Below are 25666 nucleotides of genomic sequence, written 5' to 3'. Positions count from 1 at the left end.
GGGAAAACGTCGGAGAAAACCGGAACAAACTTGTGTCTGAAATCGAGTGTTCATTAAACAAAGTCTCTAACTGGGGCCGGCTAAACTTAGGCCATATTATATGATTGCTATTTTGCTATTAAAATATCTGATGACGGGGAAGTACTCTCCCTTAGTAGTCCCTTAGGCTCACTTAGTAGTTTCGGAACCCTCGGCTAAAATTAGTCCACTTCAACCCCAAAGAGAGGCAAGTTTGCGCGTTAGCTGCTAAAAAATTACCATTTCTCGTATCTCCACGATTTCAGAAGATTCCAATAGCCACCACAGCTATTATTGGAATACTTAACGTGGATATTTCGAGCCTCGTTCAGTTCCGCGGTCAATTGGAACGCAAAGCCAAATTGGCATCAAAAAAGCTCGGTGTGCTCAGCAAGCCGTGACAGTATTTCACGCCGGCCCATCTCTTAAGGCGCAAATTGAACCCCACATGGAATATTGCTCACAACTCTGGGCGGGTGTTCCCCAATACCAGCTTCTTCCATTTGTCCGTATCCAACGCAGAGCGGCTCGAATTATCGACGATCAAGCCCTTTTCGACCCGCTTGATCCTTTAGCTTTGCGTAGAGATGTTAGATCACTCTGCATCTTCTACTTTCGAATATTTCACAGAAAACGTTCGGACGCATTGTTTGAATTAATCCCGGCTGCGGAATTTCACCTTCGGACAACTCGTCAAAATTCTAAGTTTCACCCGCACCATCTTAATGTTCAAAAAACCACAACATCACGATTTTTAAGACATTTTTCTACCTTGCACAACCACTCTGTTGCACCAGCATTCGCCGACGCTTTTTCCGAACCGATACGACTTGGGAACCTTAAAAAAAAGAGCGTATTCCTTCCTCAAAGGCTGGTAACGCACCTGCAAGCCCTGCAGATGTCCATGGGCGATGGTAATCACTTTCCATCAAATGAGCCTCATGCTCGTTTGCCCCCTTTAACATAAAATAAGCCATCAGTTGTCTTTTAAATAAATGTGTATAAATTGTCTAATTTTAATATACCCACTCATGCTTATTTAAAAAAAAAACCTGTTGCTTTTTTCCTGGAGCACGAACCCCCCCCGAAATGAAATCCTGGCTACGGCCCTGGTCTCAAGTATATATTCATAGTAAACTCAAATGCTTTTGTTGATGCATATATTAAACTAGTGTTAAATAGCAACCCTAGCCTTAAATACGGTGTTATGACATTTGATTCTATATCATAATTTATATCACATTATTATTGTATAATATGAATATAGCAGGGGCTATTGAATTTACTTTATTATATACAATTATTATTGTATTGAATTGAGCAATAATTTGTACAACCGTAACTAGATAATATTATTTTATATGGCATATCATTTAATACCGGCATTTAACATTATTTCTTATTTTAAAAATGAGTGAGCTGGAGATTGGAGCATCATTGTAAAACGATAATATTTTTTGGCCATCCCGAACTACTGAAACAAAATGACTTTATAACGTTCACGCCTTTTTAGTCAGTTCAGGGCCATATTAAGTTCACGACGTATTAAACAGTCGCCATTATTACTCGTAAAAAATAGTCATTGTAGGTTATTCCTAAGAGTTATACATACCGTTGGGTACTTTCTTGGAAACCATTTTTGGTATAAAATACTGTATTAAATTATTTTGGACTATCTCGTAAGGCTTAGCTAGATTTCGTCTTAATTATGATATCACATTAGAAACCTCAAAAATGTGCATGTATTGTTCATATAAACATTGCCTTTGAATTACACAATCTATTAGAAAAAACCGCAACAAAATCAATTACATAGCTTTAGAGATTTCAGCATACATAGGGACAAACGACAGCATGAAGCGACTTTGTTTTATACAATGTAGTGATATTAATCTGTGTTCATAAGTATATAATAACTCAGTGTTTTTTTTTCTATCAAACTGTAGTTAATTCTATAAGTAATGAACAACCCCCCTTTAGACATAATAAGACTCTGTTGAATTACTAATGAACAATAAATAAAACATCCCAAGTCAATGTCTAAGCTCTGAAACATTAGGCATATTCTCGAAAAAAATGTCGTAAAAAAATATCAAATATAGTCTTAAATAAATAATATTATCATGGCAGCACAAGATGACTATTTTGATAACAAGAGTTAGCAATGAGTTTTGCCAATAAGGTTGGTTACTATTAGTTAAAATACTTAGTAATTATTTTAATCTATCCACGCTTGTAATTTCATCAATAATGTGTGTATTCATACTCATACTTGCAACTCTCAATCTTCGAAATAATTTCATTCAAATAGTCAATATTATTATTAATAGCAGTGCTGACACCCCTGTGCCCCAGAAAGCGCGTAAAGCTGTTGATCTTGCCCCTGAACTCGAGGCGATCGTGTCGGATTTTCCATCGGATTATGTACGTGAGGGAATAGAGTGCACCTTAGTTTACACATACACCTACGAGTATACGCTACAGTATGACTTGACCGGTTGACAAGTCTATTATGGGAATATTTATTTTTTCTTATTTTGTTATTTAGCCAACATAACGCTCGTTATAAATTAAAGTACCAACTTTAAAATAATTTAGTTACATTGCTACACAGATCAATAATAACATTAATGAGTATTAGATTTATATTTTATACAAATATATTTTATCTGTGTAGTTATGAATCTGTAATCTTGATTGACACACATCTCAAAAGCGCGGGAAAGTAAAATATTTTTATAACATACATTTTAATATAATAAATATTTAATCTAATTGGTTAATGTGACATGTATTCAAAACAAATTAATTCGAAGCGTGATTACATAAAAAAAAACAAAGATAATATTATATTCTTGTTTTTGTACGGAATTAACTTATTGAATATGGGGGCTAAATAAATCGCACACTTTATATTTTGGTATATACTTTAGCTTTTTAACTTCCACTACGCGTAGCGAAATTCATGTCAGTCAATAACACATTACACGAAGCGATGTACATAGACTTGGCCGAGAAAAAGACTAAGTGGGCATTCATTGCCGGCTCCGAAGTACCTTCGCCCTAAGGGGTGTTTTGACTGAAGTGTCGCTACGTGATCCGCATTCGATACGCGCCCCTCAACCACATAATAAGAGGGGATACGGCGATGGGTACATAAAGTACGCCTCATTCGGAGTCTGTACCCTTATACTATATTTAGGTAATCTTGTATTACCAAATTCAATTTTTTTTTTTTTACTAATGGGACAAAAAAATTGAATTTTATGTTTGATTGATACAATGAGTTTTTATACAAATTTAGACTGACTCTACGAAAATCTAATTAAAAAAAAAATAAAAATTTCAAAAATGGAAACGTCTTGTCAGTGTTCAAATTTCAGTGATCATGTAAAAACGTAACACTCAAAAAAAATTACAAACCCAAGAAAAATAAACAGAACCCACCACAATGCAATTGTTACACGAACAGACATCTATTTTAACCGTTAAAGATATCGGCAACATGAACACATTAAAAGATGCGTCCTCACATAACATCGAAGTGAAGGAAAAGCGGTCGTCGAGTGCATCTATCTTTGTGATGAATCCTGTCGCGAGTGGGGATAACATGCAGATAGATTTAAATAGCGCACAGAAGATCAAAGATGAGACAGTCGTGATGCCGCAGCTTGTGCCGTGTTGTGAAGGGAAAGAGTTGCAGGTACAGAATTGAAGATACATCATCATCATTATCTATTTTTAGTCACATGTGGATATTTAATTGGTCTTTGGGAACCTAATATCAATTATTATATTTTTGGTTTTCAAGTAGTTGTTGTTCCTAGATCTGGCTGACTGGATCACCCCTGCATAATAAAACATTATTTTTACAAAACAGTAATTAGAAAGACGGAAACGAATAATTTGAAATTTCAATTTGGAAAATTGAAAAAAATTCAGTGTACATGCTAAATTTGATTTTTTGGAAAATATTTTTTTCACCAATTAAGTCACATGATACATGTGGGTCTAGTTTTAAATGTGTTTGAGTATTTATAAGTCAGAATCTATCTCAATTCCAAGCTATTTTCTTATCGCTCTTTCCTTCTATTAATAACAAAGGCCTAAAAAAGCTCGGGGTGCTTTGAAATCGGCCTTTCCTGTCAAACACAGAAAATAAATGGAAACTGACGCGATCTGAATTTAATCTACCGGCTTCACTAAGCGATTTTAGGCAACGAACAAAAACACACCGTTACATTGGACCCGTCGATCAAAAGGTGAAAAAAGACCAACGAAACAATGATTTTTTTATAAAATCTAGTTGATATTTTCCTTTTGATCTTTTTGCTTTAGAACGATAAAAAAAATCGTTAGCCTTTGTTATATATACAGGGTTATTGGTAATTCCCGTTAGCAGGTGATGGGGTGACTATTTGCAAAAATTTTAACTCCCAGATGCATAATGCAAAAGTGAACCATTTTTGAGTTACCAAGTTTCCTCATCACATTAGCTTTTTTTAAATTTGTCCAAATTTTGACAATTTATTTAAAATAAAGTATCAATTACATTTTTTTTTCTTCTGATTTATAAAAACTCCTTTCAGGAATCTCTTCGTGAGGATAATTATAAGGATAGAATACTCCATTATGCACTGTAGAACATGGTGTGTGTGCTATGCTCTGTATAAACCCTGAATATATATTAATATTTAATAGATACAATCTACTAATTTGAATTTGTTCTGCAGATTAACGAAGATTTGGTTCGTACTGGCCTATCAGCTATTTCAGTGAAACATGACAGCGTGGTCCAGTGTTTGAGTATGTCTTGTGCTTGCGAAAAGATGCAAGTGCCCCCGGGGCTTGTTAAGGTATTACATGATGTCACATAATTTGTATTGAAAACGAAGTTATTATGAAGAAAATTAGACACCTTTAAATTAGGTACCTTTTTTATTAGTAGAAAGCCGAAATTATAACCTACTCTATTTATTTTTCTAGTATTTTTTGTCAGCAATTTTTATCGAAACGTTAACTAGCTAGTTTAAATGTTAAATAACTCAACTCAAATTCCTTTATTAAATATGGAAGCACTACACTTACTTATTGATTGTCAAATTAACCACTACCACCGTTTCGGAAAAATTAATTATTTATATAGTTTTTATTATCTTGTATAACAAAAGAGAAACGACGCTATGCCTTTGATTGTAAGTAATACGCTCCATTTATACATATACAGCACAGAAACTCATTCCGATCACTTCACCGGCCCGACCTAAAGCGTGTACCGTATCTGCGACGTATGACACCGGATGAACTTGAGTCATTGTTTCGCGGCTACGCGGATATCCCAAAGCGCGGAAAGAAGACAGGTAAGAAATATATCTATATTTTAATAAAAGGTCTATCTGAAACAACGTATTATGGCAATATACATAAAATAAACTGTTGTTTATCATCTGTTGATGATATACCGCGTTTCAAGTTTTCAATTAATAAGTTAATTGTCAAACTCAACGATCAACGTGTATTAAGAATAACCTTATATTTAGATAAGTTAAGCTAATTATAAGTTAGGTATATTTCAAAGTATATAAACAAACTTTGGACAACATCACATACATTATTATCTGATCGCAATGTTAGTAGCTAAATAACTTGTGTTATGGAAAGCCAGCGTTATCCTCTCCGTCTTTTCGGCGGACGCCATGCGGTCACTTTCACATGCCACCGTGATGGGGTCCTCATAACCTAACTTAGTTCTTGGAGAAACTTATTATCGAAGAATATTAAGGTGTCTGTTTTACCTACCACATTGGTTTTTAAACTAATTTAAATAAAAATGATTCTTGGAACTTAAGCATTAAATTAATTTAAACCTATGGGAAATAATGGGTAATCGAGTGAAGAAATACTTCATGATTCATTTGTATAACATAAAACATTCATTAAAACGTATGACAAATAAATCTATACCCAAGCGAAGCCGCGTTATTATGAGTGTGTTTCAGTATATTAATTATTCATTTCAGAAACCTCAAAAGAAACCTTCATGGTTTTACCTCCAAATGAAAACGATCGATCAAGAAAAGTTCGAGATAAAACTAATTTAGAAGAAGGTAAAACACATTTAGTGGTTTGTTTCTAGTTTTATGATATTGGGCAATGAAAAACCATGGGCAACCATGGTCATATGCATTTAGTAACAAGCGGTTATTTTAATATTACAAACAGACATTCCAATTTTATTATAGGTATAGATATAGTGTACCTACGTATATTTGTCATGAATGCAATTTGTATGTCAAAATATCACTGACTTTGTACGTATCAGTGAGCGTAGCTCATTTCATGTAACATATTACTATTACTTGCAATGCGCCGTAAACTATGAGAGCTAAGTCAAGAGCAAGTGGATCATTATTGTCACAATTATAAAATTTTGGATTAGTCATCAAGTAAAGTGTATAGGTTTTCACAGGAGGTAATCTACATCCCATACCAGAGACAAGATCGTGTGCGGATGATGTACCGGCTGGTATGAGACTCCATGGAGCGCGTGCGAGGCTGTACACCTCCGTTCTAGCTGGAGCCAAAGCTGGTGATCAACTGGAGTAAGTTACAATAGCAGTATTACAATTTGATATTGAATACAATCACATATGTATAGTTGATTTATTATTATATACATAAGTAGCATCTCAGGCCAGCGGAAAAATTGGAAACAAACGTAGATCAAAACAATAAAGATTGTCTTTTGTTTAATTTACAAATTATTCGTTACCCTGCCAAATTTAAAAATATTAAAAATCGACGTAAAGAAAAGACCGATTACTATTGGCATGTTAAATGTTATCTTGACTTCTTGAGTTTTGATACTTTATCCGTAAGTATTTAATTCAAATTTTATTATTATTTGCAGCAATGCTTCTACAAACGATGACTGCGCCGCACCCGTTTTTGTTGACCCCATTCCCGAAGACGAAATCCCACTCTATGAAGAGCTACAAATTATACTTCCGCCTCGCTGCGATGACGTCACTGCTGGATCTTCTCTCAACGGTTCAGAAAAAAAAATTGAATGAACAATCGACAGTACAAGAATTGACTGATCATTCTGTCAATAGATTATAAAGGACAGAAGCCTTTCTAGTTTTAAAAAGTTGTAAGCGACAAGATGTAAAATACATCTAATGTACAAAGGTCTTAAAACTCGCTGCTGGTGGAAAAAACTTAAACAGACGTTTAAGAAGAAACTAGGGAAACTAGCGATGTATCTAGTTTGGATCATAGATGATATGTTTTATTAGACTACCAATATTAAGTTCTTAACTATTTTTTAACGTGCGGTTATATGAAATTTATTCTTTAACAATTTTCAACATAAATATCAATATCAATGACAATGTTTGTTTTGTAATAATTTTTTTGAAACCTTAACATTTAAACATGCAAAAATAAACAGATATAACAAGAAAGAAGTTTTGTCCTAAAATATGATACTAATTATATAATAATTATCAATAAAAGGGAGCGTTGTATGATTTACGGAGAAAAACCTATAAAACTCAAATTGAGTGAAGAGTTTAACTTAAGGCAGTCCTATATCCACAGCATTTGCCTGTAATATTACAATATATAAATTTGAGTTTTGAGCATTTTCTCACTCAATTGAGGTGAGGCACCCTTATTTTTAACAAACTTCTAAATAGTAGCAATTTGTTTAATTGCGACTTAATAAGAGAAACTTGTCACAATAATTCGTTAATAAAAAATAAAAAACATAATTGAAGACTTAAACAATTATCCATTACTATATTACATTGATTACTGTTATACTAAAGAGGAAAAAAATACAATACGAAATATTGAAAAAAAAAAACTCGCATTATAAGTGTGAATTTATATTGAATAACTTTTCTACAATATTATACAGCAGACTGTAACGCAACGACGCTTTCCTTTCGAGATAATTTACAACCAAGCAATACCATTGAAACGATTAAAAAATAAACAATCTTACAGTTCACATCGTTCCGTGCTACAACATAGCACTTTAATATATCTAAAAATTAAATACATCCAAATAATTTCATAGGGTTGTGAATTTTATTTAACTAAAACTTACGCCCGAGTCACTTCCTTACAACATTTTCTTAACAAACTATTTCGAAATAGGATTCAGGGTATAAAAGCTTCTTGATTTTACAAATCTTTGTTACAATAACTTCTATTCAATGGAAGAACCTTATTAAAGGCATATTTTTTTAGAGTAAAAAAAACTTATAAAATAATCACCAATAATGAACTTATACCAGATCAATTTATAATTATAAACAACCAGACACTTATCGTTGTTTTCATACAAAAAATATATATTATCTAGAAATCATTTAGAAAGGAATTTTATGAATCATATGTTGTTACATTAAACCTAATTTCTTTGAAGGATAAACATAAAATATCGAAGTACAAAAATAAGAAACTGTAACAAATACTAAAGTACAAAATAATAGGTCTTAAAATAATAATTTATTTAATGGTCTCTCCAATACAACAATACTAATTGGATATCTTAACGTCGAATATAATGAAACAAAATGTGTTAAGGGCCTGTGCGTACGAGTACGGCTACACGCAACGACCTATATTTTAGGTTAGGTTAACATTGAATATTTATATTTTCTGAATTGAAAGATGTTCTTCAAAGTATAGACCAAGAAACAATTGTAAAAACCAATAAGTTTCTTTATTTATGTATCCAATAATAATGAGCGTGTAGCTAGTACGGTTCACATAATATTTTTAAGGAGGCACAGATTATTGTCAACATTAGAATATAACATTCGTTGACCTTGACAAAGCTTTATATGACAGATGACAGAAACTTTCGAAGCATTATAAAATGCTGTACGGTTGGCAACAGTAGGCCTACAGTGGTGACCTTGGGGGACAGATAGCAACAACCGTTGGCACTCGAAATTTAGTTGTCAACAACTACACAGTCCAAACTAAGGTCAAATCTTGTCATAATTTCTTCACAAAACATAAACGACAAATTTGACCATAATTGTTACACAAGTTTCGGGCTGTAATATACTGAAATCTATATTTGAAGAAACCATTTATGTTAACACAAGCGTACTGATATCACCTTTAAAATCATCTATTGAAGATTTAACGCAACTATACAAAGTGAAATATTTCTATGTAATTAAAGTACATTAAGAACATAATAGTTGTGTAATATTATCGAAGTGAAACTTCTTTGGGCACATATTGTAGTGTATCGAATTTATTTTTTAATGTAACACTCGACGCAAAAAGGTTTCACTCCTGTCATATACACTTGAATCATTCGACTGTTCGTAATAAAAAATAAAATAAAGTATCATTGTCTTGGAAGTATTGTTTATAGTTGAACAATTTTAGGTGGGAAAAATACTTGTCTGTGTGCGTGAAGACAACGCGTTCAAGAAATATAAAGAGGATTGTAAAACATATTAAAATTTTCATAACAAACTGTTGGCACAATTACATACCACTAGTATTACTTAACTCTCCTTCCTTGTCGCGTCGAATTATTATTTTAAATTCAATTTAAATTGACGGTGTTCTAAAACTTTCGTTTCAAATATTGTAACAGCAAAGGTGGAATCGATAAATGAATGAGCTTCAAATGGCAATTCATTTAAAAGCAATTAACGCCTTGTATGTATCTAGTGTCCTAGTTCTAAAAGGACACATATCAATAACTTTTGCTAATCACAGTAGACACAATGAACATATGTTTGTTATTTTATATAACATATGTCTTTTGCGCAATTAAGTTGTTATTAGTAATAATAAGCTTTCCAATGTCTATTTGAATGATTTGACAAAAATGTTTGCATGATACCAACATAGTAATAATAATGAAAATTAATTGACAAATCTTTTATAATATAAATCGCATGTTCACTTATTAATTCGTTAAACTATTTGATAGCCATCAATCCTCTTTACAAGTCTTCCCTACAGAACAGTGACATCCATAAACCAAGATGGTCCCAAGTAATTCTAGAATTAAAACACCTAAAGCTGAAACACAAGCCTACCAGCGGACACAAATCAATTCCTGGATTAACATATTAGCATATTTTCAAAAGCAAAGATCGAAAAAATCATAAATATAATGTCATGATATAAATATTATTTAATCAAAATAATATTTTGCGACACTTCAATGACTTTTTAAGATTATATAAAAATGACATAATATTGAAATAGGCTTTTCGTTGAATCATTTTATCAAAGCAATAATATGTAAACATGAAGGGTGTATTCCAATTTGAGTAACTTTCATGTAATTGCTCATTCATATTATGAACAATTACTTGTATTTAAAAACTGCACAACTCGCTAACATCCCTTGTATTAGTGATTTTTACTTTATTTTTTTAACATTTGTGACTCTTATACCCAACAATTTAGAACTGTTGAAAATATATTATGTATTTATTTAAATAAATTAGAAGGCCCGTAAATGGCAACACTTTTGACATTTATAATTGATTTAAAAAAGTTTTTATTAAATTTTTTCTTCGTTCTAAAATCGAGATGATTAATATTTTTTAAAGTAAGTAAGTAATTTAACTTTACTTTTTCATTTAATATATTTATCTTACTTATAACAAATGGTGTTAGTTTTTAATTATATTAAGCAATTATATTGTGAATAACAAAATAGATAATCATTCATTGGAATTACACCTTAAAGTATGAATGTTTGAAACACCCTAACTTTATACAGGGCTGTCTTTTTAAAGAATTTAAATTTACTTTAAATTTTCGTTATAAATTTAAACTATGAGTGCGAAAACTTTCAGTCTATCTCGAGTCATCATCTACTGTATATAAACTGCGTACCAATTTCAATAAGCTACTGTACAATATTTCTTCTATATAAACGCAGGCGTGCTTCCATTATTGCTTTATAAATACTCGTATAAGAACATCATTCGATCGCCGACTCATAATCGATTACTATAATGTATTAGCTCCGAAACTAACTTACTATCATACAAACAAAACTGGAGGTACACATTTAAATTATAATAATAATAATAATTAAAAAAAAAATCATTTACTCTACGTAATCATTTCCTTTTAAATAACATAAAAAAATAATAATCAAATATTTCGATACAACAAAGCTCTAATTTTCATTTAAATAATGGAATAATTGATTTATCATTTGTGTGACGATTAGTTCACTTGTATGACTAACTAACGTTGATTAGTCCGTAGTCGTTTCACTGCTCGACAGTCTGTGCACCACTCGCGTTAAGTCCAATCGATCGACACTGGTTCACGTGGAAATTTCTATATCCGACAAGCACGGACGCAGCTTACTTATTATAAATGGCATCGAAATCCTCACCTGAAATTCACAAATCACAGTTAAGTTTGGGTGTTGGTTGTCATATGGTGAGCTCAAGTTTGCCCAATACCAAATTTCATCAAAATCGGTTAGGTGATTTGGTAGTGTTGCTATGCTATGCCATGCTATGCTATACTAGATAGACTATTATTAGGCTAACGAAAATGTAGTAATTATTATATGTAAATTTACATCACACTTCTTCATTGCGGATTGTAGGATATACTTGGTGGTTGGGCTTTGTACAAGCCCGTCTGGGTAGGTACCACCCACTCACCAGTTATTCTACCGCCAAATAACAGTACTCAGTATTGTTGTGTTCCGGTTTGAAGGGTGAGTGAGCCAGTGTAACTACAGGCACAAGGGACATAATATCTTAGTTCCCAAGGTTGATGGCACAATGACGATGTAAGGAATAGTTAATATTTCTTACAGCTTCATTGTCTATGGGTGATGGTGATCACTTACCATCAGGTGCCCCATATGCTCGTCCGCCAACCTATACCATAAAAAAAAACTGATAATTTAACATGCAGATTTTCTCGCGGTGTTTTAGACTACCGCCAACCACGCAATGAGTTGTAAAAATAAGTTAACCACTTACAAACTGAGCGTCATCACTTACGATCTATGTATCTTATTTACTATGACTTTGGACGCTATGGAATTAAATTATCATCTATAGTTTGAGTTAAAGAGCTGAGATGGCCCAGTGGTTACAACGCGTGCATCTTAACCGATGATTACGGGTTCAAACCCAGGCAAGCACCACTATATATATGTGCTTAATTGTGTTTAAAATTCATCTCGTGCTCGGCGGTGAAGGAAAACATCGTGAGGAAACCTGCATGTGTCTAATTTCATCGAAATTCTGTCACATGTGCATTCCACCAACCCGCATTGGAACAGCGTGGTGGAATATGTTCCAATCTCTCTCCTTAATGGAAGAGAAGGCCTTATCTCAGCAGTGGGAAATTTACAGGCTGTTACTTTACTTTTACTTTATCTATAGTTTGTTACCAAAATATAGTTACTATAAATACGTCTTTGGTAGTAGTGTAATACGGTTTGTGTGAGAGTCTCACCGTGCGTGCTGGAGGCGGCTCGGGGCCGCCTACTCCGCAGCTCATAACTTGTGGTTGGTGGTGAGCCACGTGAGCCCCTCGTACAGCCCGTCGCCGGACGTCGCGCACGACGGCTGCACGTACCAGTTGCGGTCGCGGATTCTAGTCAAACCGAGCTTCTCTTGGATTTCGTGAGGTTTCATTGCTGGAAATTGTAAAAAATTTAAATAACATTAAATAAACTAATTAGTACGAGTCGAGATGGCCCTGTGGTTAGAACCCGGTGGGTTCAAACCCGGGCAAGCACCGCCGTTTCATGTGCTTAATTTGTCTTTACAATTCATCTCGTGCTCAGCGGTGAAGGAAAACATCGTCAGGAAACCTGCATGTGACAAATTTCAAAGAAATTCTGCCACATGTGCATTCCACCAAGCCGCATTGGAACAGCGTAGTGGAATATGTTCCAAACCTTCTCCTCAAAGGGAAAGGAGGCCTTTAGCCCAGCATTGGGAATTTACAGGTTGTTGTTTGTTTAAACTAATTAGTATAATGAAAATTATAATTAATTGAAGCGTGTTTTTGTATGGATTTGAGATTTAATTACTCCATTATAATAATCTGATATATTATTTCTCTATTGGTATAGATACACACATTACATCTTGAGATGTTTTTGTTATAAGTGGCATATTATAGATAAAATGGCATACCGTTTTAGGATGGTTTGTGTATCGTCTCATTAGATATTTATATCGTGGTAGTTTTTACTTAAACTATAAATAAGTATGTTACTAAGTTAGTTAGCCTATCTTCAAATACTTATAGCAAAAATATATCCTGTGATTTTATACTAATTGTATAATCTAAGATCTTAGATACCAATATTTATGGTGTATTGACATTGTATAGAAATGGTTAGTATTTCTAATAGCGGCAATGTCTCTGAGCGAATCTAATGTTCCATTTGCAACGCCCAACAATTATTAAAAACTTACATTTTTAAAAGAAAAATAATTCCTTCTAAAAATTATGACCCTTTTTTTTAATTAAGGGATGATTGTGTGCACTTCGAGATTCTAGGAATAAATCTGCCTTAAAGTTAATAAAAGTATATATAATAACATGTAGTTGGAACATACCATCAGGCAAGTCTTGCTTATTGGCAAAAATGAGTATAATAGCGTCACGCATCTCTCGGTCGTTGATGATCCGGTGCAACTCCTGTCGCGCCTCGTCAATGCGATCTCGGTCCGCGCAGTCGACTACGAATATCAGACCCTGAGTGCCTGGAATCGAAAACAAAATAAATTATATCAATAATTAAATTAAAAAGGTAGTGATATATTGAAAAAAAAAACGAGTATTTTAAATCATGATAGTCTTAAATTTTAACGTTCAATATTCTTGTGAAGTTTTCAGGAACTTTGCTATTGATTACGATCCAAAATAAAGCCCGAAATACTGCTGTTGACGCACATAAAACTAGAAACTGTTTTGGTCGAAATTAACGTCAACGTTATTTAGATGAATTTGAAAAATTAACTAACGTCTTCTTAAATAGTATACCTTAAATATTAAGCTTGAAAAAACATTCTTTCTTAGTTGTTTTATAAATATTGTATATTATTTCATACTTTAGAATGCAATTTGCATTCTAAACTATACGTGGCTATAGGTGGTTTCGAAAAACGTGTCAACGAAATCTATCAATGTCAAAAAAAAAAACACAAATTTATATATAATATTAAACAAAGGCTGGTTAAAGAAATGTTTATAATAACGTAAATTTAGTTATTATTTAAACAAGCAAGGTATTACATTGTTAAAGTAACGAGGGTAGCGTTAATACAAGAGCAGTCAAAACAACTACAGAAAGCATTACATACTCGTAAAACGCGTTTTTGTACGTTTTTATGTCCATATACTTCAGTATTAAAGTTTTACAGCATATTATGCATAACTTATATTATTTGTGGTCTATTAACTTAAACGTAATTCAAATATACCAACTTAGTGGAATCGTAATATTTAAATAAAAACCATATTTTCTATCGAGTTGATTACGTTCGGTCACAAAAACACCTATAATACAGATCCTAGCTGTTAATTACGGATCTTATATAGAACAACAGTGAATTTATATAGAGGATTACAATGTCTTTTCTATTGTATTATTATTGAGGTAGTTATCATTTAGAAACTTCTAATTTTAAAAATTAAGAAAAAATACCGCCTATTTACATAATAGTATATTAGTAATAAACTTTCCGCCTGCCTTGTAAAAAAAAAAATCATACAGAATCATTTTGCATTTTTATTACCAGTTATGTAATTTCCCTGTAATTGATTAGTGTAATGTTGTAATGTTACCTGTGTAGTAATGCCTCCAGAGCGGTCGTATTTTGTCCTGCCCCCCGACGTCCCACACGTTGAATTTGACATTCTTATACGTGACGGTTTCCACGTTGAAACCGACCGTAGGTATCGTTGTGACAGACTGACCTAATTTTAATTTATATAAAATAGCTGAAACGTCTCATTAAGGAAATTCATTCGGTAAAATTACTTTTCTCATTAGATCCCTTTAAGATTTGAAACTCTCGTTACCAACAGAAGATCTAGATTTTTTTACCTGTGCAGGCTTTACGACATTCTCATTCACTTGCTGAGGAATTTATGACAAATGAAGTTTCTAACTCAGTGCTTATCCGAATTTGAATTCGAGGTATTATTTTTAATATAATTCGATCTAATACTTAAACAAATCTTGAGAAAAAACTAGTTTTAGAGTCGATATTTTGTTTTCAAATTCAAAGAGGTAAGATTTATTAACTTAAGCCTTAAAATAAACAAAATTTGCAGAATTGCCTTTTATATATTTAACATGTGCTTGTCATCGCGATAATTTTCTTTAAAAGCTATTATATACATATCTGTGTATCTTAAAAAACAGAGGTTAAAATTGAAATCTTTTCAAGATTTCAAAGTATGTATTCATAAACTTTATATTCATGGACAACGAGAATGATGCCTCAGGCGTATTCTATTAACAATAAACTGGCAAAAACATCTTCGAGTACGTAAAACAATTCGTGCCTTACAATATTTATCCATGTTAATAATTAGAAAATAACAAAAAAAACGTATAATGATAAGGAATTATAGGATCAGTCTTTATGTGCCTCGTATCTTGATATAGCACTGGCTCAGACTCACCGAAACGGAAAATAGCAATACAAAATATATATCATACTAATGATAATGTTTAACGGTGTGTGGCGACTACCAGACCCTGTTGTGTGAGACATATGTCATTACTATACGTCAAAATCATAAATTATGATGCAAGCAATCAGTTCAAAACCTAAATATTGAATAGGGATAACCCAGTGGATAGTATAGATTAATTTTAATAATGACTGTCGTTTTGAGTACGGACAAGCACCTAGCTTTACATACATTTACTTATTATTATGTGTTAATAATTCATTTCGTATTTGTTAGGAATCCCTAGGAAAACGTGGCAAAGAAATGCTGCCACAGGCGTTACCAAACATGGTGGAATTAATAGACAACACTTGCCTCAAAAAAATAAAATGTCTAAGTATAGCAGTAAAGATATTTACTAGCTCTTAAATTAACGAGCTGTTACAAATCTCCTAATAAGGAAAGTGAGAAATTTTCGTATCATCAACAAGCGTTAATAACAAATGATTATGTCACGGACGGTAACTATTATGTAATTTCTGAAGAATTCTAAAGCATAAACTATAAACTACTTCGTAGGAAACGCACCACAACATTCACAACACGTTATAACAATCACCTAGGTATATATATCACACAGATGAAAAATATAGTAAAATCGATTACCACAATATTGTGATGTTATAAATTTCCAATTATGTAGGTTACACTACTAAGAAATAATAATTATATAATTCTGATAGAAATAGAGTTAATGCATATTTTTTTTATGGTATAGTTTGACGGACGAGCATATGGGCCACCTGATGGTATGTGGTCACCATCACCCATAAACAATGACGCTGTAAGAAATATTAACTATTACATAAATCGTCAATGCGCCACCAACCTTGGGAACTAAGATGCTATGTCTCTTGTGCCTGTAGTTACACTGACTCACTCACCCTGCAAACCGGAACACAACAATACTGAGTACTGTTGTTTGGCGGTAGAATAACTGATGAGTGGGTGGTACCTACCCAGACGGGCTTGCACAAAGCCCTACCACCAAGTAGATTTTTTAAAAATGTACATCATGTAAAGGATACTAGTCTTTCCAGCAGCGTCGAGGCCCAGCATCAATATCCTCATCTCCTTGTTACCGAAGATCTTCGATAGCAGCTTACCCATCGTGCTGAGCTCGCCTCAACCGCACAACTGAAATGTAAAATATATAAATATTATAATTATGAAACTATATTCATATTAATAAAATAAAGTAGACACTCTTATTAACCTTCTTAAAACGTAAAAAAATATGATTTCAATTCACGATCTGTAGAGCGGTGTTACATTTGCTTGGAAAATATCTTAACAATAAAAACTTTTTGTTTAATTCTAAATTTCACAACAAATGTATTTAACAGTGTCTAGAGGCATATCACAAATTGTTTAGCATTCTTGTATTCGTAAATATTTTTATTTAAAAAAAAAAGAGTTTGGAGTTGCCAGAAGACTCGAATGAAATATTTCAAAAAATAGGATCATCTTGAACTAAGCACAGAGTGCACATAGCACTTACAAGAGACATGTAAAAATAAGAACAGATCCGAACAAAAGAGGTTATATTTTTATATAAAGTATAGTGGTAGTTGTAGTTAGTACTTATATGTATAGTAATCAGGTTTCAATATGACAATGTGTCAAGAAAATTGTCATACATACATACTTTATATTTAGATAATACTTTTCGTACATGTATTGCACAATTTTACTGTCAGTAAAAAAAATAGCTAATGTTATTACATTTTTATATAGTTTTATTTAATAACGCAAAATATATTTTTTAATTTAATATTTAAATTCAAACATTGTTTAAAAAAAAATTAACATAAAAAGAAAATATAAGTGCTAACAATTCGTAATGAGTTAGGATTTATTTAAAGTCGGTTATATAATATTTCTTTCAAGAAATATTTTAAAATCATTTCGTTCTATTTTCAAACCACGCTTCCATTAAAGACCGTTAACTTTCGAGTTAGATTTCTCGTTGCTTTAACTTTCTCTTTCCTCTAACTAATACATATCGAGATTAAATGACCATTTTATACAAATACATTACGCAAAACTCTTTATAAAACCGTTGATTATTTATCATAGCAACAATTGCGATTACATAATCACTATCGCGACATTTGCCAAAACCCTACTTCACCCTTGCCCTTTGTTACGCTCCGTCGACCTGGTGATTATGACTAACGAACTATCAACATACTACTACGAACGTAACATTAAAAAAAAACAGTTATAGTAGTATACTACACTACAGCAATAACACTACACGACCTTATTATTCTAATTTTCACTGACGTCATCATGTTAGTGTGAAATATAGATTTTTATTTCCCTTAAAATTGTTAAGACCGTTAGTTTAAAATAAATATACACAGATAGACAGATGGTAAACTGTCGAAAATTGTAACCAGAGTTTACAACGAAATGTATGCAATTATGACCTTTAAGGTTATGTTAGATTAGCTTGTTTATAGTTTAACTCAAATCGACCGTTTCATAAAAAAAAAACTACAAATTGCGCCGTTCACTTTACAGTTAACAATAGACAGATAATTTGTTATAAAGCAGGAGTCGTTACAATTACCCGAAAACATCGTTGCAGCTATTACTGCGTCTGTTTAATGCGGATCTTTAAATCTTTGTCATCCCAAATCCAGTATTAGAGAATTGGCAGAGTTATGATCATCCTACGTTCGATCTCTTTCCGGTATGACGGATTTCCGTCTCATCGAACTACGTGATTGAGTGAATAGATAACGCACCTATTTTTGCGCACCTTTTGTGCTTTAAGAGATATCAACCCTCACCACAGATACCTACTATTTCAGGCTGCCGTATCATTACAACTAAAAAAAAAACATAAGCGATGCGACTTAAAAAAATATAATATAACTTGTCTAAAAAGTTTTTATATATATTTTATACCTACGTTCTATTTTTAAATATTATTTAATTGTCCTTTTATTTTTTTGAAGTTTAAGTAAAGGAATGGTCTTAAGAGAGCCATTTACCCGTAATTTAATCAAAGTTCAGTATTATTATAGTAATTGAAGTTAGTTTTTATTGTTATTAGCTAAGTTTATTTGATAAATTATTCTGCTATTATAGGTAAAAGTTTCTAGTACATTGCGCAATTTATAATTAAGCATCGAGTTAATAGGAAACCTACTTCTTTAATTGTTATGGCGTAGGTAGACGGAACACCCGATGGTAAGAGGTCACCACTGCTTGAAGACATCGGGGCCGCATGAAATTTTAACCATTTCTTATATAATCAATGCGCCACCGACCTTGGCAACTGATAAGTTATGTTTCTTGTGCGTGTACTCTTATATAAAAATACTAGCTATGCTGGCGACATCGCGCGCATTTTAACTTATTTATTTTGTGATATTAAATCGTTGGTAAGCATCGCGACGGCATAGTGGTCGCATTCTGAGGGCTGTCCGCTATACTGTACAGAATTTGAACATTACAGCATGACTTTTTTATTATTTTATATATAATTTATAAAAAGCAGCCCAAGTTACTTATTATTACATCAGGTATCAGCAAGTGAAAGCGTAGTTGAAATCGGTCCAACCGTTTCAGAGATTAGCCAAATATAGTGAAAGATTGAGTGAGCCTGACAAAAATTGTAAACAATGTTATTTAAGTATATGTACTGTGTATATGATATATATGTGTATATGATACATACCTACATATATGCATTTAGTAAAAATACGATTATTTTAATATTACAAAAATACACTACAATTTTATTAAATTTAGAGATAGGTATGATGAATGGGATTAGGAATTAAACTATCTAGATGGAATTGTCGGCTCCAAAATCAGTTTAATAAAACATTACGCGAGAACGGTTTTTTTTAATATTGTGTAGTACAGCCGAAATTACTAGATAAAACTGCAAATTGTAAATATAACTAAAGTTATCAAGAAGTGACCAATGAGGTATATTCTGAATCAAATGTATGCTACATTATGTACCTACGTACTGTATAAAACGAAAAAACAGCGAACATATAAATTTACCTTATTGTATTGAAGTACAAAAGTCATCAGCAAGCTCTAAATCAAATGTACTTATCATCATGTACCTACTGTACAAAACAAAAAACTTCGTACACAAAGCCCCATTTGTTATTGAATTGCAGTACAGAGTTATTGGAACACCGTACATATTTAGTGGAACATGCTTTATAGTGTGTTTGGAATTGGTACCTATCCCGTTAATTGAAAAAGATTATTTTAATAACTACACTACGATCCACGATGGAAATACCGTTACATTAAACGCAGGTAATACACGTAACCGTGCGCCGAGATGGCCCAGTGGTTAGAACGCCTGCATCTTAACAGAAGGTTGCGGGATCAAACCCAAGCAAGTACCCTTGAATTTTCATATACCTTATTTACATCTAATACATTTTTTAATAGTCTTGTGCTCGGCGGTGAAGGAAGGAAGTTCATTCACTCATTTAGATTTAAAAAAACAATTGGAAAACACAGGTTTCAATACCCTGGTCTTATAACATAGTTTTATCCGTAGGCTGCAAGTGGACAATAGGAGGATGTATAAATCAAGAACGTGTTTATTAAGTCGTAACGCTTAGGTAACATAATATAATACTATAATAACCAGACTGTTACACTAATCACTCGTACCTATAACAGTAACCTCAATTGGGGTAGGCTAGGGCTGGCAACTTCCCAAGTACGTATCTATACTTTTTTTCTCCGGTTCAAAAGAAGAACCAATACAATTACAAATACAAGGGATACACGTGGTTAGTCCATACACGGTATATGGCTGGCCTATTTCATTCGCAGCGCAGCGCTGTTCTATTTGCAATAGCTAATGTTATCAATATATGCATCATTTCTCAACAGTTCCAATATTTATAAGCAAAATAATATTTCTATTGTCTGATCCTTAGAGGCCCAAAGTAGGTCGTTGCTATGTAAATCACATTTTGCCATTACAAGCCTTTTAAAAGATAATAACTTTATTTGTTCTGAACGACATAAGTTTAACGTTATTATGACCAAAAAATAATACGCAAAAGGGCATATATTAAGACTAGTTGCCGCTGCGGTTTCGCTCACCTTTTTATCAGACGTCAGCTGTTGGGCACGAAAAGTATTTTATATCCTTCCTTTCTTGGAATTCAAGCTTGCTTAATGCCGAATTTATCAAGTCCAGTTCAATAGTTTAGCCGTGAAAGACCAAGAGATACAGACGGAGAGACTTAATTTCGAATTTATAATAATCGTATAAATAAAACAAACGATATTTGTTCATTGTTTCTAAACTTATCGGAAGTATGGGTTATTGACATACGCCCTTTTAGTACTAAAACACAGATTTAATTACGCCTTCCCTTTTTATGTAGTACGAATTAAGAATCGACGAGGAAATCTCGCTTAGTCGACATCCCACGAGATACCTTCCGCCGGCCTAGATATCGCCGAGCTAAATATAGGAGACAAGGGCCCTTTAACTGAATTTAACGATGTCGCTCGATACATCAGACGTCATATTGAATAATACATCCACAAAAATACAGACGTACACGTGACATTTCACACGTAACACATAATTATAAATAAAAGTGAAAAAATTTGAAAGTGTAAATATTTTTGTTATTTATCATGAAGAATACTTTAAGTCTTAATGCTTTAATTCGTGGGAATTGAAAACAGAAAATAAACAGTCCCTACTTAATCTATTCCTAAAAATAGTTCAAAATAAAGTCGCAGTCCATGTAGAGTGCAGTCCATCTGCTTTCGTCATCTTAACTACTCAAGTTTTTAATTGTTGATACGGTTTTCACTATAAGAAGAATTGTATATTTATAAATGATTTGAAAACTTTTTGTAAAGAAAATGGCTGATTCAAAAAGTGTTTTCGTACGCCAGCACTATTTAAACCTTAGGAGATACAACTATTATACATACACTAGTATATTATACATACATGCTATGATGGACATCTGTATGCCTTTTTAAGACTTCCAATTTTGTAAGCTACACTCAAAATAACTATTTTTATCTATTACAAAATTAGGAACGAAAAACTACAGGCTAGTTGTGAAGCCATTTACTAAAATGAATTATTTATTATTACTTATTCAGCTAAACAAGTAAGTCACCTTCAGCATTATAACATTCGAATGCATAGTTAAAAAGATACCTCCGAAATGGGTGGGCGAATATCAATAATTTTTTGACTTGGCAGTGAAAATTGTACAAATTTGAGCACATAGGCCATGTACACATTTTGATTTATGCTTATTATTTAGGACATACCTATATATAAAAAAGGGCGTAATAAAAAATATTACAGAGTAATTTCACGGGGGACTTATAGTGACAATTGGCCAAAACGTATTTTACATACCTTCCTTCTTTACTCAGACGAACACATAATTAGTTGTCTATCGAAACAGTATCAAGTACAAATATATAATGACTATAATAAACAAGCATCATACTTGTAATGTTGAGTGGTTAGATTTTATAAGCCGTGGCTACAAAAACGTTTCACTGGATCAACTGAATTACTTTATAACTACTGGATCAACTAAATTACTTAATATTACTTTAATCGACCAAATACAAGATGTATTCCAATGTAACGGCTACTCGTGAAAAGTGAAACGCTTATGTCACTGAAATTAATAATCGTCAGACAAAACGAGAGATCGATGATACAGAATAGGTATTGAATATTGAAACGATGTCGGTTCGAACGACATTTGGAATTTAACGGCGTGCTTTGATGCCATAAAAGTAAAAATGAGGGTAGAATGTTTGTACACGGAACCCTAAATTGGGTCGATGTACCTCGACTGAATCATGTTCCGCGATGGTAGAAAATTACCTACATAAATTATTTTATTATATTTTAATTGAGTACCACAATTGTATATACAGTAAAGTAATCATCAACTTTTCAAATTAAAATACACGTAGGTAATATTTAAAAATCGATTTTTTAAATTACACATTTGAAACAGTATACATGATTTTCTGTTATACAGAAAAAGTAAGAAACAATGCAGCGCTTTAAATATTTAGTTTGAATAGACATGAAAAGAAATTTCTTTTTTATTCAGCATAGCAACGCTTGATAAAGCAAACATTAGTGGAGCAACGAGTGACGTAAGCTATTGAAGTCTCGAATGTGGCTTAACAACGAGGAAGCGGCCCTCGCACAATTAGAGAACTTATTCAATAATATCTTTGGAGGCGCAAATTGGGACAATTCCAGCGAACTTGCATACCCGATGTGCCTTTATAATTTAAAATTAACACGAAATTAATTCGACACATTTTCATTTTCCACGTATGTAGGTATAAGAGACGAGTTTCAGCAATAACATATGAAAAAACAGTAAAAATAGTACAATATTTCTAGTATTTTTCAACAAACTGTAGAATTACTAGAAATATTGTGCAAACGCCTTACGTTTATACAGCTGAGGTTACTATACAAATTTCAAATATAGATTTTTTATATTTTCCTACAGCGATAGTTTGCATTGTGTAGAGTGATTATAATATCAAAAGAAACACTTTATAATAAATTCACATTCAAGTATAAATTATTTGACGACAAGATCAAAGAACACTTTGATTTAGATTTGATGTATGCGCCTTAACACCATTAACTCTGGGATCACCCTTCTATTTCCGGCAGGTCAAGTTAAGGGCGTTACCCGATTTCCAAACCATTTCCTTCGACCAGCTAATTCGAACACGACGTTAATTACATTATTTCGTTTCAGATCTAATCTATAGTTTAAGCAGACACAGACATCAAATTATAAACATTGAATGTTATAATCATTAAAAAAATTGAGAGCGAATAGACAACATATAAGGTTACATTTAAATATTTAACTCATAATTATGTTTATAGTTTCACATGTCTGTCAATGACATTAATCTTTGCTTTAAAGTGTAAACTCTGCTAAGAAGAACAGACAAGAAACTCATCAATTTTTATTTTAGTGTAATAATCTTTATCACCTTTAGATGTAATATCTATCGTTGAATTTTACACCTACATGTATAATAAAACAAAAATTGTGAAATTTAGTACACCAAATGTACATAATGTAAAAGCCGATGTACTCATTAACGGGGAATCTATGGATCCAATTGATTCTGCTGAGTTTCTTGGCCTTACTGTTGATGCCAAGTTGCAATGGGGCCCCCATATTAACGGATTGTCGAGTAGACTGAGTTCTGCGGCATTCGCGGTCAAAAAGATTAGATTATGTACCGATGTTGATACGGCTCGCTTAGTATATTTCAGTTACTTTCACAGTATAATGTCATACGGTATTATGCTGTGGGGCAACGCAGCCGCTATCCATACTATATTTGTGCTACAGAAGAGGGCTATTCGCGCAATCTATAACCTAGGAGCTAAAGAATCGTTAAGGAATAAATTTAGAGAAATCAAGATATTGACTGTTGCTTCTCAATATATATTCTGCAATGTTATGTATGTACGAAAAAATATTAATGATTTCATGAGAAAATGTGATACTCATAGCATTGGTACAAGGAACAAACACAAACTTGTTACTCCTGTTACTCGACTACATAGAGTCAGTAACTCCTTTGTGGGGCAATGTATACGGTTTTACAACAGGATCCCAGAAAGCGTTCAAAATGCCTCTGTTGCCAAATTTAAGAAAATTATTAAGGAACGCTTGTGTGCAAAAGGTTACTATACAATTAATGAGTTTATGATCGATAGCACACCTTGGGAATGAAACGATCGCCTCCTGGCTATTTCATCTCATATTAAATTGTTTAAATAATATATGAGACAACTAAAAAAAAAAAAAACCCGCTGAGTTTCTTTCGCCGGTTCTTCTCAGGTCAGGGTATTTTCTTTTCCGAACCGGTGGTAGTGTTTCAATTGACCATCAATAAGAAAGTGTAATGCTTCTATATTGAATAAAGTTATTTGAGTTTTGAGTTTTGAGTTTGACATGTTCAAATATTTAAAATGCTCTCCTGACCTCTGAGCCAAGACGTGGAAAACTAATTCCCATCAGATTCTGTAGTTTTATGTATGCAAGTAACAAATAGCATAATATACAGTAGCGTTTGTACGATTCTAGACAAGATTGGAATACAGTTGGAATTTCTAATTTTAAACTTTTACCATTCCTTCAGAAAGTCAGTACAACATTGTATAATATTAATGTTGACAACTTACATAAGTTACACAAACTTTAGTTGCCAATACGACTTGATAAACAAGATTCAGCTTTATGTCTGATCACTATTTACAAATAGTTAACAGAAAATTCACCAAAATGAATAAAGGATTTTCATCGCTTCATAAAATTAATAGATACTGTCGGTTAAGCAAAATTGAATGGCAGCCAAGTCATTTATTCAACTGTATACAATTTACTTCAATATTCTGTAGTGTTATTTTAATTAGGATAAATTAATTATCTCGTATATGAACCATTTGTGGTTTGAAAATATACCAAAAAAGATCAAGTGTAAAAAGATATTGGTTGTCCAACATTTTCGAATGCTACGCGATATCCCTAAAATGAGATATATATACATATTGTACTATAGACGTACTTATGTCTTTTCAAATATGATAGTATAGCTCCAAAGGTAAAATTATTTTACAAGTTTTGTTTTGTTTAGTTTATTCGTTGATCTCGGCTTCCCAGCTGTTACACGTAAAAAGGATGTTCTTTCTTAGACTTCAAGCTTGCTTCACAACAAATTTAATTAAATCGGTCCAATGGTCCATAAATGACCAACAAACAGTCACAGAGACACAAGGTAAACGCAGAACTATTTCTTGCATTATAAAAAGGTTTGTCCTGGCTTAAGACTACTGGAAAATCTTAAAAAT

At 32.6% G+C, this 25666-nt stretch overlaps 2 protein-coding genes across 2 annotated transcripts in view; one reads left to right on the top strand and one right to left on the bottom strand.

The window, feature by feature from the left end:
* The first annotated feature begins 3382 nt into the window (after positions 1-3382).
* On the top strand, positions 3383-7428 carry LOC124534708. Its single transcript, XM_047110732.1, has 6 exons — positions 3383-3721; positions 4752-4874; positions 5246-5378; positions 6039-6125; positions 6488-6620; positions 6929-7428. Exons 1-6 carry the CDS (start codon positions 3470-3472, stop codon positions 7089-7091), a joined length of 891 nt encoding a protein of 296 aa, XP_046966688.1. The 5' UTR covers positions 3383-3469; the 3' UTR covers positions 7092-7428.
* A 466-nt stretch (positions 7429-7894) lies between these two features.
* Positions 7895-25666, bottom strand: part of LOC124534793 (ADP-ribosylation factor 6) — a 42002-nt gene continuing 24230 nt past the window's right edge. The window contains exons 3-7 of the mRNA XM_047110846.1: positions 16788-16896; positions 14863-15018; positions 13632-13778; positions 12514-12697; positions 7895-11428 (exon numbers count right to left, since the gene is read on the bottom strand). Coding sequence (XP_046966802.1) covers positions 12555-12697; positions 13632-13778; positions 14863-15018; positions 16788-16869 — 528 coding nt within the window. The 5' untranslated portion in view covers positions 16870-16896 and the 3' untranslated portion in view covers positions 7895-11428; positions 12514-12554. The remainder of the gene's footprint in view (positions 11429-12513; positions 12698-13631; positions 13779-14862; positions 15019-16787; positions 16897-25666) is intronic.

Source organism: Vanessa cardui, chromosome 1, assembly GCF_905220365.1.
Source record: "Vanessa cardui chromosome 1, ilVanCard2.1, whole genome shotgun sequence".
Lineage (NCBI taxonomy): Eukaryota > Metazoa > Arthropoda > Insecta > Lepidoptera > Nymphalidae > Vanessa > Vanessa cardui.
This window is presented reverse-complemented; position numbering and strand designations above follow the sequence as displayed.